The 17,659-nt window shown below is 44.8% G+C and overlaps 1 protein-coding gene across 1 annotated transcript in view; it reads right to left on the reverse strand.

Annotated features, from left to right (window-relative positions):
* The window catches only part of Maml2 (mastermind like transcriptional coactivator 2), a 321,796-nt gene that overhangs the window by 77,104 nt on the left and 227,033 nt on the right, over positions 1-17,659 (reverse strand). Inside the window, exon 2 of the mRNA XM_028873111.2 lies at positions 13,109-14,746. Within this exon, the coding sequence (XP_028728944.1) occupies positions 13,109-14,746 (1,638 nt within the window). The remainder of the gene's footprint in view (positions 1-13,108; positions 14,747-17,659) is intronic.

Genomic DNA, 17,659 nt, shown 5'->3' on the forward strand with positions numbered 1-17,659 from the left:
ATAGACCACTACTTCCATGATTTTTTATTTTTAATGTATACACATGTGCAACATGTGTGTACAGGTGCCTACAGAAGCCAGAAGGAGGTGTCAGACCTCCCAGAACTGTAGTTACAGACAGTGTGAGTCACACGGTGTAGGTGCTAGAATAGAACCCAGGTCCTCTTTAACTGTAGCAAGTGCTCTTAGCCACTGAGCCGTCTTTCTAGCTTCCCTTCACCCCCTCTCCCTTAAGCTTGTAACTATAGTCCCAGTCGCCCTTGAAGCCCTTCTGCCTCAGCCTCCCGATGCTGGGATGATGGGCATGCACCACTACATCTGGCTGGGCTCTGTATTTTTGTCTGTGTTTAGCTTGGAGAGACAGACCACTCGACAGGATTCCCAATGGTCCAGTGCGGTAAAGATCTCCTACAGCTTCTCACACTGCAACAACAGGCTGGATTCCTCTGTGCGAGCTTTCATGTTATCTTTCTAAATGGCCTCTAATTGAATCAGCAGCCCCTGGGGAAGGCCTTCACTTCCTTCCTGCTGTCTGTCAGGCAAGCACACTCAGGCTGTTCAATAAGTAATGCTACCAGGGGCACAGGGGCCAAGGAGAGGGAGGGGCAGGTTTGCTTTTGAGTATTCCTTTGTGGGAGCGGTTAGTAGAGAGTAACATTGATAGGAAAGGGGCAGCAGCAACGTAAGAAACAGCCAGGCTGCTGAGCTCCATTCTTCATTTCACTCTGGGCCTCAAAGCCAGCTATGGACTTGCACTCAGTTCTGAAATTTAGAGGCTCAGCCTTAGTTACCATGTAGTTGATAAATAGATTTACCAAGCAGAGAGTGATGCTATTTCTTGTGTTCCTCCTACCACATACACTCTTCCCGGAGGTGAGACCTCAGCTTGGTAGCACTGCTACCGGATCAGCTGTCAGTCAGTGTTGCGGGACACTGAAGCTCCCGGCACACGTCAGACACGAGGAAGCAGGATGCTGTTTGTAGAATTAAGGAATCAGACAAGCAGCTGACGTGGCTCCCATTTTGTCTCTGAAGGGCTCACAATTGAGCCTTCTCTTCGCAGTCCTTTAAGGAGGCTGTCCTCACAGGCGCTGCACGCCCGGCAAACTGTAGAATGCCTGATCACTATCCACCCGTCTCCTGCTCAGACAGGCCAGGGACTCTGCCTTGCTCATTTTGGTGTCCTCTAAGACCTGACACAAATCCTCAGCACTCCATCAATTATTGAACACATATTTAAGTGCCTCCAAAGTGCTAGGGAATGTGCTGGGGGCTGGGGACTGGGAGTGACGGAAGGAAGATCGTTCTGGACGGGATAATGTAATGAGTAAGAAGAGCTGAGCCAGGGGAAGTCGGCTGGGGTGGATCTGTCTGACTGGCTTCCTCAGGGAAGTGATGATTGTGGGGAAACCTGACCGACCAGGAGGGCTTTTCCTCTGTTCTCTTTTTCTTTTCACACTACTGCAAAAGTGAATGAGGTTTACGACAGGGATTAGAATGGTGAAAAATGTTTCTATTCTCACCAACTGGTGTCCAGAGATGGGGCACTTCTCATAGTGTTCCTATGTGAATTCTGAGCTGATGAGAATGGTCAGCTTGGCTTGTGGGACCATGTCCACCCTTAGAATCTGTGTTGTACATTTTCTTGTGGGACCATGTCTACCCTTAGAATCTGTGTTGTACATTTTCTTGTGGGACCATGTCTACCCTCAGAATCTGTGTTGTACATTTTCTTGTGGGACCATGTCTACCCTCAGAATCTGTGTTGGTACATTTTTTTACTTCCTCAGAATCTGTGTTGGTACATTTTCTTGTGGGACCATGTCTACCCTTAGAATCTGTGTTGTACATTTTCTTGTGGACCATGTCTACCCTCAGAATCTGTGTTGTACATTTTCTTGTGGGACCATGTCTACCCTTAGAATCTGTGTTGTACATTTTCCTGCCAACCTTGCTATGATGCCAGACAGAAAGCGCTCTATAAGTTATTCCAACTCCCCTGCTGACCCATGTGATGTCCAAGTCTTTGAAATACTCCCTGGGCTGAGCCTTGGAGATGATAACCAGAACAAAGGACATGTGTGCGGACTCTATCCACCTCATAAGGCACGAGCAGAGAACCCATCAGCAGAGACCCATCAGTATCCTTTTTACTTGATTTACTGTTTTCTGTCTACAAAACTGTACATCGATTCCACATAAGCAATGTTAGGACTGGGTGAATTATATAATGCCTGTGTTTTACACACACACACACACACACACACACACACACACACACACACACACACGGCGGGGGGCGGGGGGCAGGGGGGAGCCCATGTCTTAGAGATGCCTGCTTAGCCCTCACAGTCACTTCCTCCAGTCCCCAAGGGAAACCTCAGTCTCTGAATTTGGCAGAGAGTCGCATTCCCATGGAATTCAGGGCTGCCCTCACACCCCAAGGAACGGCCTGGCAGGGTTCTCACGTACTCGAGATGGGCCTTAGAGGGGTCTCAGTCTCTGCAAGTCTGAGGATGAGGAGTGAGAGCCACATGAACACTCACTGGCTAGTTCCTCAGTCCCCATGGCTTGGCTGCAGAAGTGACTCTTGGCAGCACTTACCCATGAAACTCTTCCACTGGGGCCTGACCTTTGGGCCATGGAATCCATCTTGAATTCATGTCCATTTAGATGTGGCTCCCTTTCAAGCACTCAGAAAAAATGTGGCAGAATTTAACAAGAACAGAACTGGATCCTTCTATCCTCCACTCAAAAACATTGAATGTAACATAAAGAAGAAGAAAATGGAGCCCTTTGTGGGAATGGCTGACTTCATCTGGATCTGGAAACAGAGACGGGAAAGCCATCAGAGCTAAAATTGCCTTATAAAGTATCCATGAGCAGGAGAAGAGTTGATCAGAAATGCACTTTTTGGCCCAAATTTACTTTCATTTCTCCCTCGGGATCTCTCTTCCCTGCTTTTTGCGCTGTCTTTCTGAATCCCTGGCTTTGTTCTGTCTTTACATGTGCAGGGACTCCAGTCACACCACCACACGGAAAGCCTTCTCTCCAGTGCCACTTTGGCCATGAGATGACCACTGCTCTCTCAGAAGCAGCCTTCCAGGCTTGATGTGGAGTTGATCACAGCGTGGGGATGCTGCTGGGCCAGGTGGCTGGGCAATGCATCCTTTATTGACTGTGATTTTTATAGACTATGGACATAGAGTGGGTGGTTCCAAACCCCTCAGCCTTGACAAACACAATAAATAAAGTGTAGTCTCCAACACTAGGCACGCTCCCTTTTCCATAGGGTATGTGGATGCCGGGCTGAGGTGGGTGCCTCTGCCCTGTGGTTCCTCATCACTCTATGCACATCTGGGACTCTCATTTCTCCCTATTCTAGAAGTCTCCATTTCACTAAAGAGATAGTATTCTTGTCACCACCATGGTACTTGGCTCAATCAATGAACACTGAACAAAACTTTAAACACTGAACATTCTAGAATGCACAGCATTCTAAAACTGTCATAGTCTCATGAGTTAATAGACTTCGTGTAGGGCTAGCCTGAGAATTCAATAGACTTCCTCTATGAGGCATGCCAGAGGATCTAGTTAAGAATGAGCCTTTAACCCCAGCAGAAGCAGGAAGATCTTTGAGTTGGAGACTAGCCTGATCTACAGAGCGAGTCCAGGATAGCCAGGGCTACACAGAGTCTCAAAGTCCCCAAAACCAAAACCAAACAAACAATAACAACACTAGTGACAACAACAACAATAAAAAGAAGAAGAAGAAGCGTCAGAAGCGAAGGCTGTCGGGCAGGGACCTGCTTGAGTTTCTGCCTGGAACAGTAGCCAGGACACCGGCGAGGCTAAGAGTGTGCATAGCAAATGGTCCCTTCCGGTGCTCAGTGAGAACTGTGATGGAAAGGGGTCAGGCGGCCTCAACTGCATGCTGCAGGAGTGGATTCCCTGCTGATGTAACGTGCTGGCCCGTCAGAGCCTCCGCTAATGTACCCTTTAAGGAAATAATTTGTTTCCAGAATTTCATGGAAAAACATAACATAGAAATTTGATCCACACGGAATAGTTATTGCATTACCCAGAGTGAAACACATATAGACACATACACATATACACTCATGGTCAAAACCAGACAACCATGTATCCAAATTCCAGTTATGTTATTTGCTTACCATGTAACCTGAAGTAAATTAGCAGGCTACTCTGCTCTTGAAGTCTTTGTCTGTTAGGACAAACAACTGCTCTGGGTTCCTAGGAATGTCTTGGAGCATGCATTGGGCACACAATGGCACTCTGTAAGTGAGGGTTGGCTCCATCTCCACTGTTCTGCAGACTCTGCATCTATGAACATAGAGCTATCATGACATCTATGCTAAGCAGCTTCTCTCCTCCTCCTCCTTCTACTTATTACCTCAAATTGTTTATAACTTCTCTGAAGTTTTTATTTTTTTTAAGATTTATTTTTTTATCTGAGTGTGTGTGCGCACGCGTGCATATTCTGGGCACTGGCAGAGAAGGAAACTAAGCCAGGTTCACATTTTGGGGAGGGGGATCACAGCAACATGGGCACTCAGAGAAGCCTCTGGGAAGGGTGAGACCTGTGTAGAAGTGTCTAAGATGATGGGCGGCCACAGCTAGTAGAGATCAAGCAGTGCTTGGGCAAAGGCATTTCTAGGGAGGAGAGCTGATGCAGTAAAGCAGAACCCTAGGAGAGACTGTCTCCAGGGCAAAGCTGGATTCCAGCTCACAAGGAGACCGGGCCAAGTTGCAGAGCTAATTGGAACCCAGCCCTGAGGAGAATGGAGCAAGGGAGAATTGCTTACTTTTGGGATACTGTTGGGAGGTATACTGTGGTTGAAGAGAAGGAGGTTAAAGATGGAGACCATTACAGAAAACACAACCAATCAAAATGCAGAGAACAAGTGACCAGTGTGGTACCTACCCACAACTGATACATCTATAATGCAAGTCTTGCACCTAAGGCTCAGGGAACATTGTGGAAGAGGGGGTGGAAAGACTGGAAAAGCCAGGGAAAGTTTGCTGTGAGATTGTGTTTCCTAGAAATGTCAGAGAAGCTACACCCATCAACTTGGCTGCCTAAATAAGTCCTGAACAAGGATGATACCAACAGAAGGCATGCTAATGTGGAAGGGGAAATCCCACAGGGCCTCAGTCTTAGATAAATAACTACAGGAAACTAAGAAATGCTGAGATTGGGAGAAATAGTCTTCTCCAGAGAGGGAAGAGCACACCAATTGGTTATTTGACACCAAGTAGTCAGCCCTGAAAACATATACATACGACTAACATTATATGGATTGGAAGAGGTTGTATTTATATACTTCAGAAGGTGTGTTAGTATGTGTGTGTGTGTGTGTGTGTGTGTGTGTGTGAGAGAGAGAGAGAGAGAGAGAGAGAGAGAGTAATTAAAGAGACAGAGACCATGAATTTGAGGGGGGGCACAATTTATGGGAAGGGTACATAGAAAGAAAGGGAAGAGGGAAAACAGTACTATTATAGTTTAATTTTAATTAATTTAATTATATATTAATTTAATTTTTAATTATATCTTAATTTCAAAAACAAGAAAAATATAAAAAAAAGGAGGCTGAGCAAGAATTGCAATAACATGTGGACAACAGCAGTAACCAGATGGTCATAGCTGTAAAGTTGCACGACAATGGCTGGTATTCTGACTCTCATTCAAAATGGAGTTGAGAGGCAAAGGACTGATAAAAAGTGGGTTTCAAGCCGGGCGGTGGTGGCGCACGCCTTTAATCCCAGCACTCGGGAGGCAGAGCCAGGCGGATCTCTGTGAGTTCGAGGCCAGCCTGGTCTCCAAAGCGAGTTCCAGGAAAGGCGCAAAGCTACACAGAGAAACCCTGTCTCGAAAAAACCAAAAAAAAAAAAAAAAAAAAAAGTGGGTTTCAGAGGATTTGGTTTGCCATGTGTAAAGACAGATCAAAATGATACAGTAAAGACATCAGACACTCACACTGATGAAACCAGCTTTCCAGAACTACAGCTGGAGGTCCATTGCACTGCAAGAGGAGGGTATGAGGGCCAAGGGACAGAATGAGGGGAAATGGATGAGTCAGCAAGTGCTGCCCAGACCCCCTGCAACTGCACATCAGAGTCGTCGTCGTGATGCTCCTGGCACATTGTGACTGTGAGATCTTGTGTCCCTGGCTCAAGCCCTTCTGGGGTCCTTTATACTGTAGAGCTAGACTGAGAGCAAATATGAGTCAACACTTAGGATCTGCCTTGTGAGAGGTACAAGTTATGCCTGTGTTTACAGACAACCCACACGATTTTTCCTATTGCTTCTCATTTCTTCCAGTATGACAGAAAACAACCTCTTGAATATCCTGATAAAATCCACCTAGTTGGTACTTGGGTATAGGTGGGTCCAGCTTTCATCAAAAGCTCCCCTTTGGAACCTTCACCCCAACATGGCCCATGGGACAGCTGAGAGGGAATGCCATGGTTTCCAGCTCTGAAAACAGGAACTAGAAGGCTAGGACTGTGGGTCAAGGGTAGACAGGTTTAAAGGTAACTCAGTGTGGAAGAAGATGCAAGGGCCAGAGGTTCTAACCTTCGGAAGACCAGAGGGTCATTTCCTATCATCCGTGGCTATCCAGAACAGCAGAAAGAATGATGGGTCAACTGAATCAATCATTGTTTGGGATCTCTATAGCATGGAAGGTAGGTTAGGGATCAGAGTAAAGGGATGAAAGACACAGTCTTTGTTTTCAATAGCTTGCAGTCTAGTTAGGAAGGCGTTGATGACTCAACAGAGATGAAGGATGGCGTGCACTAAAGGACAGGAAGTAGAGGGAGCAACTAGAGCAGAGGGGATGGGAGGTCAAGCACCCTTGGGTGGCCAGAGGTGAAAAGAACATTGTTTTGGGCAGAAGAAGAGTGCAGTGGAAAGAAGAGAAAGTCCATCACTTTACGAGTCAGGGAACACTCACTAAGGAATGATCAGAGAACAGAATATATTTGCAGGAAGATGGGGGTGGGTGGGTAGGTATCAAGGGAAGAAGAGGTCTGGGAATGGAAGCTGTAAGCCAGGAGACTTTGGAAAGAGTTGGATCCTACAGGGCTTTGGAAGCAACATAAGAAATTAGGATTTATCCCTAGAAAATGAAGACCATTTAGAAGTTTATAAATCTCAACTACCACGTTAAATGCTTATGCTGCATATTGGCAAGCCCGGGAGGAAGCAGGTATGGCTAAATAGCACTTAGCAAGAAGGGAGATCGGCCAGGAAGTATTCAGGGTATGTATGCCCATGGACGTGCTCATTTAGCATTCACTATTTGTGCCTGAGCCTTGTGGGACATGGTGGTGGGCTGCCAACACTTCAGCTTCATGGCTTTCCCTAATAAGGGTCATCCTCTAGGAAATATCTCAACCCTTATCGCCAATAATGAGTCCATTGTCTGTCATCACTGCCCCTGTACCTTTCTAGCGTTGCCTTGGGGAAGGCACAGAAGAGTCCAGGCCAAAGTTGCTCAATAAGAAAAGGGTGAAAGAAAAAATAGAAACTGAGGAGGATGATAACTGGACAAAGACCCAGAGTAGAGATGCAAACCAAAGCTCAGATCCCAGGCATGCGCACTCTTGTGTTTACCCATGACCTGTGGAGCACCAAGGAGGGGCTACCAGAGCTCCCTGTTTGCCAGAGGCAGAGCCAAAGCTCAGGTTCTGTGAGAAGACTAATGTGGAGCTTGATGTGATTCAGGGTGGAGGGAACTCACAGAGGAATGGAAGGGAAAAAACAGGTCAGCCACCTCCTCACTTGCATTCTGGGAGACCTTGTAACTTGATTTTGCAGGTCACAGAGGACAACAGCTTGTCACTATTACAAACCACTAGATTCATTGTTTGGAGAATACAATTCAAATTCACCTCACCAACTTCCATCCATGTTATGTAATTAGTGTTTAGACCCTGCGGGGGGGGGGGGGGGCGCGTGTGTGAGTGTGTCAAGAAAATGCACATGTAAATTTGATCTTCTGTGGTGAAATACAATACAAAAAAGTAGAACAGTGAGATGATCTACTCATGTGACATCTCTCTCATCCTAGCAGGCTAAACATTTGTACAGTTTTTTTTTCTAATTTCAAATGCCTATTGTAGAAACCTTCTAAATCTCACATTTTTGTTTCTGCATCCAATGAACCATGACTGTGAAAATTTACTGATTAATGCTCTAAATGTTTTTTTTTTTTCCTCTTTTTTTACTTCTTTGGATCTCATCAAAAACAAAACAAAACAAAAAAACAAAAACAAAAACAAAAAAACAACAACAAAAAAACCCCCACAAAGCCCTCTAAACAAATAACAACTGACAACTGGTTAGAAAAAGCAAGACTAATTAGAATAGGTGCAGAGGAGGCTCTTGTCACAGGAATATCTGTCAGGTTTTCCATTAACCTTCCTGCATTTCCATCTCTAAGATCAAATCTATTTCTTAACCCTACACTCTTTCTTTTCCTAGTTCAGAACTTGGTGTTCAGCAGGCTAGATGAGCCCCTAATGTGCTAAGGCTCCTGTGAGTATACGCCACTCTGAAGGCCTTCAGATGAGAATAAAAGAAGCGATTTCCCTGACTGTAGAGTTGGGCCTTGTGTATTATGATTCAAGGCTGACATTCTCCCCCCATTATTGTCCTTATTTGTCAGTGGATACAGGAGTTGGTGCTCTATGCTAATACATACCATTTTGCCATGAGCAAAAATACCAGAATAGTATAATAAAATTGAATAGAAAATGGGTACCCAGCAAATAGATCTGTTCTGTGAAAGGATATACTAGCATGTTTAAGAGCAATTGTGATGGCTTCAGAAACGTCTCTGTGGTTTTACTCATGATGGATTGTGAAGGATTGGGACAAGGTCGTGTACGAGTCTAGTGAGAATCCATAAAGCAGGGCAGATGCTAAGCCTTCCTCCAAAAGCTCATTGATGGGGAGATCCATACCTTCCTGAGAATTTAGACTAAATGCATATAAAGAGGGTCTTTTGATCTTCAATTCTCAGTTTCTCATATACTGTAGGTGCTTGACATGTTTTCACTACATGAATTAATGAATGTAAGAATTACAATTTTATTTTATTGTGAAACTGGGAGTGACTCTGAATAGGCTCTTAAATCCTAATGGATGAACAAAAGATGGAAGAATTTTCTTTATAATTTAGAACATCTAACCAAACCTCACAATCTTTGCATTAAAAATTGAGTCGTGGGCTGAGGAGACAGCTCAGTTGGTAAAGTGTTTGCTGTACCAGCACAATACCCTGAGTTTGACTCACATGACAAACCCAGGTGTGCTTGGAACACCAAAGCCAACCTATGTCAGGACAGGGCCTGAGGAACAACACCAGAGGCTGACCTCTGGCTGCTAGGCTCATGTGCTGCATCCCAGATAAAGATGAAAAAAGAACAGTGTATGTGTGTGCAGGTACATGTGTGTAGGGATATGCCCTCAGTTATATCCAAATCTAGAACTGTGCCTGGCAAACAGTAGGCACTCCACATTTTTTGAATTAATGGGTACATGAATTCAAGGTAGTGCCGATATTAAGAATGAAGCAGATCTGAAGTTAGCCTGGAATCCTTGACTCTAGACTTCTGGAGGGAAAGACCAGGAGACTGAAGAGGCCCATGGATTTGGAGAAGGCACGTCAGTGAATTCCCCTGAAGTTCTGAAAGTTCAAAGCACTTGCTCAGAATTACAGCTTAGAAATTTATTTTGTGTCTTGGTCTAAGCATTAGTTTTATGAAGAATTAAAAACAAAAATTTCTTTGTAAGCTTCAAAGATAAATGATAAAATAGTAAAGATAAAATGAAAATATAAATGTAATGCTTCTGGCCTGCCAATGATAGCCCATAATTAGTCTGTATCAACTTTTTTCCTTCTTGGCAAGATGTAGCCAAGGTACTTCATAACTGAAGTCACCAAATGGCCACAGGCCTTGGCAGTAACCACTTAGCTTCTCTTAGGCTCTCTCTTATCTCCTTTCCAGATTTCATACCCCTTACATTCACCTTTGGCCATAGGCCTCTTACTTTTTCTGGTCTCTCTAGTGATTGCTTCCTAGGCTATTAGCTTTTTAGCTCCTTTCTTCCTCTGACCTGGATCTTGTCTCTAAATCTAGCTCCTGAAACTGGCCCAGTTTGATGACCCTTCAGCTAACCTCCAGCCTCCAGCAGAGGCTTGGATGCTATATTCTATAAAACTTTGGATCCAAGATGATTTTCCATTTTAAAGAGTGTTTTTTTATCTGATTCAAGACTTCTATCTTCTGTCTGCATGTCCATTGGCTAGTAATGCTTAGAAGTACTGTCAGAATACGAGAACTAAGCTGATTCCTCCACTAATACCTAGCGCAGCTTGAAAACAGCTCTGGGTCTTTGTATTTAAGGAATATGCGAAATTACTATAAGAAGGTGGGAAGGAGGTCTGGCTATTGCTTGATTGACACCGATGGTTGATAGGAAATGTGGAGGATCCTCTTGGCTAGGTAGGGAGAGTGAGATGAGGCTCTTGGGTTTTGATTGAGGAACTTGGCTTTCTACTAAGGGGGAATGTATAAATTTGTGTTTCAGTCACAACAAACCATCCATTCACTGGCTGAATTCCCTTCTAGGAGTTTCAGACATGGAGAATTCTAAACCAAATATAGAATCCATTTGAGTTGCATAGATCCAGTGTTAGGACAGAAATATTCACACTTTCAGGCAACTGGCCATATGGCTTTGAAAAAGAATGCATTTTTTAGTTCAAGAGGGAAGATCTTTGGAAATAAAAAAACATTTTGAGTCCTAATAAACCAGTAAGTCAAGATGAACCATGCAATTGGAGGCCATTGGCTGTTGTGAGGAAAGACAGACCTTTAGCCTGAAATGCTCTCAGCATGTCTGCCCCTTCTTAAGGTTGTTTTTAAAAGATGAATATTTTCTTGGCATACTCATTGACAAATGTGGAAATGGTCTTGACCATTGAGAGATGGTTGCTGATTTGGTTATCAGCATGCATTAGTGTGCTTGAGCCCTGGAAGCTGGGAAGGATGGAGAGATGAGGATGAAGAGGTGTGCACAGTTGGTGATACCAGTAGTGGGTCTAGGAATAAGATGGAGGATGCTGGTGGTGGGAGCACTATATATATCCTGTTGGAGACTGTTTTGTTAGGTGCACAATGTTTATCATCAGGAAGCTTAAGGATTTACAGATTAAAAAAAATCCTTTTGTTAACAACTCCAAAAGCTAGAAGAAGTCAGAAATATTCTGTCTCCAAAGACCTTAGTCTTTTATGCAGATTATTTTGCTAGGGTTTAATAGCAGAAAAAAAGTTTTTTGATGGTCCTTCTAATGATCTATTATGGCAGACCATGGGACTTCTAGCTCACTTTTAATCACCAGAGTTTAGAAAGATGTTGAGCTTGTCTGTGCCTCAGTTCTCTGGCCTGTAAGATGGGAATAATTAACCCTTATATGGGTTAAATGAGGTGCTTCAAGCCAGAGAGTCGGAAGTCAACCTCCCTTTAGGATAAGTTATTTATACATACATTTAATTACTATGTCATCATTGATTGTTTCCATGGTTGTAAATCTAGTCAGAGAAAGTGACCTGTGACACGCCTGTGGCAGTGTTGGGTAGCTGAAGAACCAGCAGCAGTTGTCTTTTATTTCTTCAATGCTGTTTACCCATTAGAATTCATGTCCTTAGTATGGCCTGTGTTAATCTGAAGCCTCCTTTTCATGAGCGCTTGCTTCCTTAAAGGAAACATTTTGATTATTTGTGGCACTTAACACTAGAATGAGGATAACCCTCACTTACTGTGCCGTCTTATTTGGGAATCGCCTTGCTCCACTCTCCATACTAGCCCAGCAGACCCTATTTTTAGCACCACTGCTCCACCATAAGCTGCAAGTGGCTTATGGAGGCACACAAGGAGAGTCAAGCGAGAGTTTGAACCATGCTTATCCAGGAAAAAATGCTTGCACGTGGTGTTGGAAGGAAGTACTCTGATATATTTTTAAGTCATCTAAAATTGTTTTATAAAAGAATTATATGACTATTATGCCATATTAATGTTGTAAAACACACACGCAAGCACGCACGCGCACGCACACACAGTGAGGGGTGGGGAGAGAGAGCTGAAATCTTTTATCCCCCCAGCTGGCTGGCAGTCTGCAGTTTTTCATTCTCTGCCATACAACTTGCTGTCCCATGATAATGCACATCTGCCAACAACATGAACAATGCAATATTCAAACTTCTTCCTTCCTTTCAGGAAGAGATTGCTCTACCGAGTTTCCTGGGGATCAACACCTACTCACCAGTATGTATTCTGGGGGAGTGACCAATTTCTAAACACTGTTTACCAGGTAGAATTAAACCTCTAATCTAAAAACCAAAGGACCTAAGACAACTATAGATTTATTTCTGTTTTTAGTTTCTTATTTTGCTATCATTGTGATTACTGCATCCTTTATCATTACCCCAGGCATAATTCTTTATGGAAGCCATTCCTGATTCCTCTTGCTGGAAGGCCTTAGAGTTCTCACGTCATTGCTCTTTCTATGCAGCATTAAAGTGATAGTTTAAGGTACTTGGCTCTGTCTCTAGATGGTGCCTGAGGTTTCAGGCTGGTGAACAGATTATGAGCATTGAGTCACGTGGGATCTATAGGAGAGGCTGGGGAGTGAATGCAACAGTTGGGCACATCAGTGGCTACTCTCAACATCACCTCTAGCCTTATTCCAATGCTCAACCTTAACCACACTGTCTTCTACCTAGTAACGTTCAATTCATATTGACCTGATTTTCTGGTTGGACGAATGAACACCAAGCATGTCATGCTTTGATTGACAACTGGATATATCACCAAGGCAAGCCCCAAAGCAACGACAGCATATAAGAAAACATTAGTGCTTGCTCTAGATGTACCGAGAAAACCAAGCTCCTATGAGCCCACTGGGACTGATGGGTTTCTGGTATTAATCATGTCTCACCACAAGCATAAGAATATCCCATAATAACCAAATTAATCATTTGTGGGAGCTCTGGGGTTGAGTACCAAAGCCCTTACCTGTCTGTGCTGTTGAGTGACTTGATATCCCAGGCCTGCGATGGACTGATTCTGCATTTTCTGAAGCATGAGCTTCTGCTGAAGTGGCAAGGGAGACCTCAGTAAAGGCTGGCTTGATAAAGGTTGGGTGGGTTGGGATGGTGGCTGCTGCTGCTGCTGCTGCTGCTGTTGCTGCTGCTGCTGCTGAGCTGCTATGGAGCCTTGCTGTTGGTGTTGCTGCTGCTGCTGCTGCTGCTGCTGCTGCTGCTGCTGCTGAGCCACCAAAGAACTTTGTGGCTGTTGCAGCTGTTGCTGCTGCTGCAGCTGTTGCTGCTGCTGCTGCTGCTGAGCTGCCAATGAGCCTTGCTGCTGTTGCTGCTGTTGCTGCTGCTGCTGAGTGTAGTGCAGGAGAGAAGGCTTGCTCTGGGAAGGCAAAAGAGAAGGCATCTGCTGGTTTGCTTGCTCTGAGTTAAAATGAAACAAAGGCTTGGTGTTGCCATGTCGGGCTTCCAAGGTTGGGTGTGGGTTGTTAATAAAACTTCGACTGAGATCCTGAGGCTTTTGCTGCAGAAGCACATCCAGGTGTCCAGCCTGGGCTGAGGGGCTAGCCTTGTACGTATAGTTGGCCACTGCTTTGGACTGGTTGCTGCTGCCAGCTACCCCAGGCATGGGTGATCCCTGTGGGCTAAATGGCTGCTGGCCGAAGGAAGGACTGGGGATCTTTTCCTGCACAAATGCCCCTGGGGATGGCCCAGCAGAGGATGGCAAGGCTGGCCAGCTAGGAGGGGTCTGCTGCTGCTGCTGCTGTTGTTGTTGCTGCTGCTGCATCCGAGCATGCTGCTGGCGGTTTGCAGCTATCTGCTTGAGCTGTTGGGCGTGGGACACTTCTTGCCAGCTTGGCAGGGCCCTATTTGCTCCTGATGCTGTCTGAGGCTGAGGCTGACTCTGGGGGACTGTGGGGACTGGGGATGAAGTGGAGAGAGCAGAGTTGGCCAAGGAAAATGCAGGGCCAGCTGACGGGGGCCTCAGTTGGGGAGAACCTGCCGTGCCTTGTGTCAAACCAGGAGAATATTCACTTTTGATAATGATCTTCTCCATGGGCAGGGAAGGTCTAGGTGTACTCCGCTGGCTTTGCTGACCCAAGTCAATGCTGAATGGGTCATCCTGCTTAATGGTGGCGTTGATCATGTTCTCCAGCTCCAGGTCACTCATTGGAGGCACTGATATGTTGGTCAGCTCATTGAACAGTTCCTGCAGCTCAGGGTCCATCAGTTGCTCTCCAGGGTCATCTCCAAACCTATTAGTAAAAACACTCTCCTGTGTCATTTGGTCATCCACGTGCTTACTGCAAGACAGGGCCGCCCCCGGTTCTTTCTTCACCTCCTTCAAGCCCATGTTAAACACAGTGTTGCCAGGAGAGTGTGTAGGAGGGGGCAGAGTGCTAGTCTTCCTCAGGGGTGCTTGGCTCATGGTCAGGGTCCCTGGCATCATATGACTTTGTCCATTGTTTACCGGGAGGGGTCCCTGACCTGCCGAAAGGTTCTCCCCAACCCTGATCCTTTTGACATCGAGGAACGAGCCGTCAGCAAAGCCATTGGGTCCCCTGCTGTTGGCAGGAGACAGGTTGATTATTTGTTTTCTTTTCAAGGAGCCCTGGAGCTGAAAGACAGAAAGGAAATAAAACAGACATGTTTAAGATTTCGATTCAGTTATAGCCAAGAACACTGTTATACTTTATTTTTTTTAAAATCATTATAAGGACATTTATTTATATTATATGTGTTCAAGTGTTTTTCCTGCATGTATGTCTATGTACCACCTGCATGCCTCATAGCTGAGGAGGCCAGAGAAGGGTATCAGATCCCCTGGAACTAGAGTTAATGATGGCTGTGAGGCACTATGTGGGTGCTGTGAACTGAATCCAGATCTCCTAGAAGAACCCAGACGCTCTCAACCCTTAGCCATCTTTACAGCTTCTGTGCACAATGTTTAAACCTTAATTAAGAAAAAAAGACAAAGAAACTTTATTTTGGTTTTTGGAGGCAGGATCTCATTTATTCCAGGTTGGTCTCAACCTTACTATGTAGCCGAGGGTACCCTTGAACTTCTGATCTTCCTCCTTTGACCTTCCGAGTGGCTGGGATTACAGGTGTCTACCACCATACCCAGTTTTTGTGGTGCTGGGTATGGAACCCATGGCTTTAGCATATGAGGCAAGCACTCGGCCACCTCATTTACGGCTCCTGCCTACACCACCAAATTTAAATATCTGCTCCCCCAAGGAGACCTAGCCGGGAACACAAGGATGCACAGAAGAAAATGAAATCAGTTTAGAGGTAACAGTAATCCCCATGATTAACACACAAGAGGGGGGGGATTCTTCAAACACATGAGGAGTTATTCCCAGTACCTAAGCATGCTTCCTTCTTTGACTAGAATAGAGAAAAGTATCTCTCACACATGCACACACTACCCTAGGCAGCTACATACTCAGAGTGCTCACACTTTGACCAAGTTGGGAAACACCAATAAGTTTAAGAAAGTACAAAATTTCTAGCTTCTTTTTATACTCCTTCCAGAGTTCAACTTTACCCTCATTGGTATCTTTTAAATAACTTAGAATAGCTCTCAGATCAGGGAGACCTTCTGAATATCATTCATGAGTTTTTCTTTATATAATCCCATCACTTTGCATTTAGGGCTGTGATGGGCTGTATAACAAGAAGGGTTATGGTCTGGACTCAGCCTTTTGCCACATCAGGCTGTTCTCAGATCCTTCTTCCTCACTTAAGATCTAGGATGTCTGGGCCCCTTCATGCTGGAAGAGACGATGGTATGTGGAGATGCATTTATTAAATGAGGCCTTTTTCTTCTGCTGTCTTAGTTAATGTTCAATAGCTGTGAGGAGACACCACCACCACTGCAACTCATAAAAGAAAGCATTTATTTGGGGGGTGTGCTTACAGTTTCAGAGGGGTTAGCCCATTATCATCATGGTGAAAAGCCCACATGCATGGTGCTGGAACTTCGCATCCTTGTCTGCAGGCTGCAGGACTAGAGACTGACACTGGACCTCAGATAGACTTTTGGAACCTCAAAGGCCACCCCTGGCAACACACCTCCAGCAAGGCCATGCCTCCTAATTCTCCCTAAACAGTTCCACTAAATGGGGACCAAGAACTCAAACACATAAGTCTATGTGGGGCAGCCTCGTTCAGACACCACAGCCACAAAACCTTGCAATAAAGCCAAGGTGTTGAGGAACAGCATTGCAAATGTGTTCTGAGGAAAGGTGCCGGGAGCAGACTGCGCTAAGCTTCTCTTCCAATGCTGTCACTAGGCAAGTCTGAGTCTCAGTTCCCTAATCTGGAAAAACTCCCGTAGGAAGGAACACAATGCTCACCGTTGTAACTCTGTAAACTTTAGTTTATAGGACAAGTCAATGGCTTGCTGGTTTTTTTTTTTTTTTTTTTTTTTTTTTTTTTTTTTTTTTTTTTTTTTTTTGCGTGTCTCTCCACAGCAACATGTCTGTGCAGGTCACAATGCCAAATTGCTACATTTGCTTACCCAGTGAATAGACTGAACTCTGGAAATCTCCCATCCACGGAGCAATGTGGAAGGACCATGGAGCAATACCAATAAATGTTTTAAGAGGATAAAGCATTCATCATTGCTACCCTGAACAAACAGTTTGTCTCTAAAGCAAAAGCTGTACCCACCACAGCGTGGCTTCTATGACTCTGGCCACAGACCTAAATTATTTAATGTCCTCTCAGGATAATTGCAAAGAAAGTCAAGGTTAAAATGCTTTTCAGAAAGTTATACCAGTTCTCTCCCTCAACTCGCCCTCTTGGAGATTTCTGAATTAAGGAAAGGAAATTCATAGAGCTATATATACCTTATATGCCAGAGATTTTAAACACGATGACATTATTCCCCAGCATCTGCTTAACCAATCATTAGATATACATTAGGTATGCATTTTATAGATAAGAAAACCCAGGCTCATAGGGCTAAGTTCACTTTTCCAGGTCATAGAGCCAGTAAGTGGTAGGTCTGTTTGGGTCTAAAGCCTCCCATTTCCATCCTGTTATTTCAGAGAGCTGGTCTAGGATCAAGGTTCTCCTGGTTCCATGACCATCAAGGTTCTCAGTGGTGGTGCGTACAGAGCCACCTTAGAAGGTAGGTAAATGGGGCAGACCTTACCCATGCTGGGCCAGTTGATCGTCCATTAAGATTGTAGACTTGAGAAAGTGAGACCAGAGGCACTAGTCTGGCAGCTTAGTGAGTCACTGAACTTGGGAGCTGTTAAGGAGGCGCAGAGGAAGTCTGCTTTAGAGACAGTGGAAGTAGAGTGGAGAGGGTCTCTGGTTTCTCTGCATTCTTTGATACACTGCGGCATCTTTAGAGTGACTTCCTGTCTGCTCAAGTTAGTATGAATGCGGCTTCTGTTACTAAGCAAATGTTCTACCCCTCCAGAGTCCTGATGTCCCATTAGTGATGAGCAAATTGCAGCCAAGGGCAGCGTTTGCCCAGCTCCTTTGCTGTCTGTCTTCTCTGATCACACAAGAA

The sequence above is a fragment of the Peromyscus leucopus genome, chromosome 7 (assembly GCF_004664715.2).
Source record: "Peromyscus leucopus breed LL Stock chromosome 7, UCI_PerLeu_2.1, whole genome shotgun sequence".
NCBI classification, from domain to species: Eukaryota; Metazoa; Chordata; class Mammalia; order Rodentia; family Cricetidae; genus Peromyscus; species Peromyscus leucopus.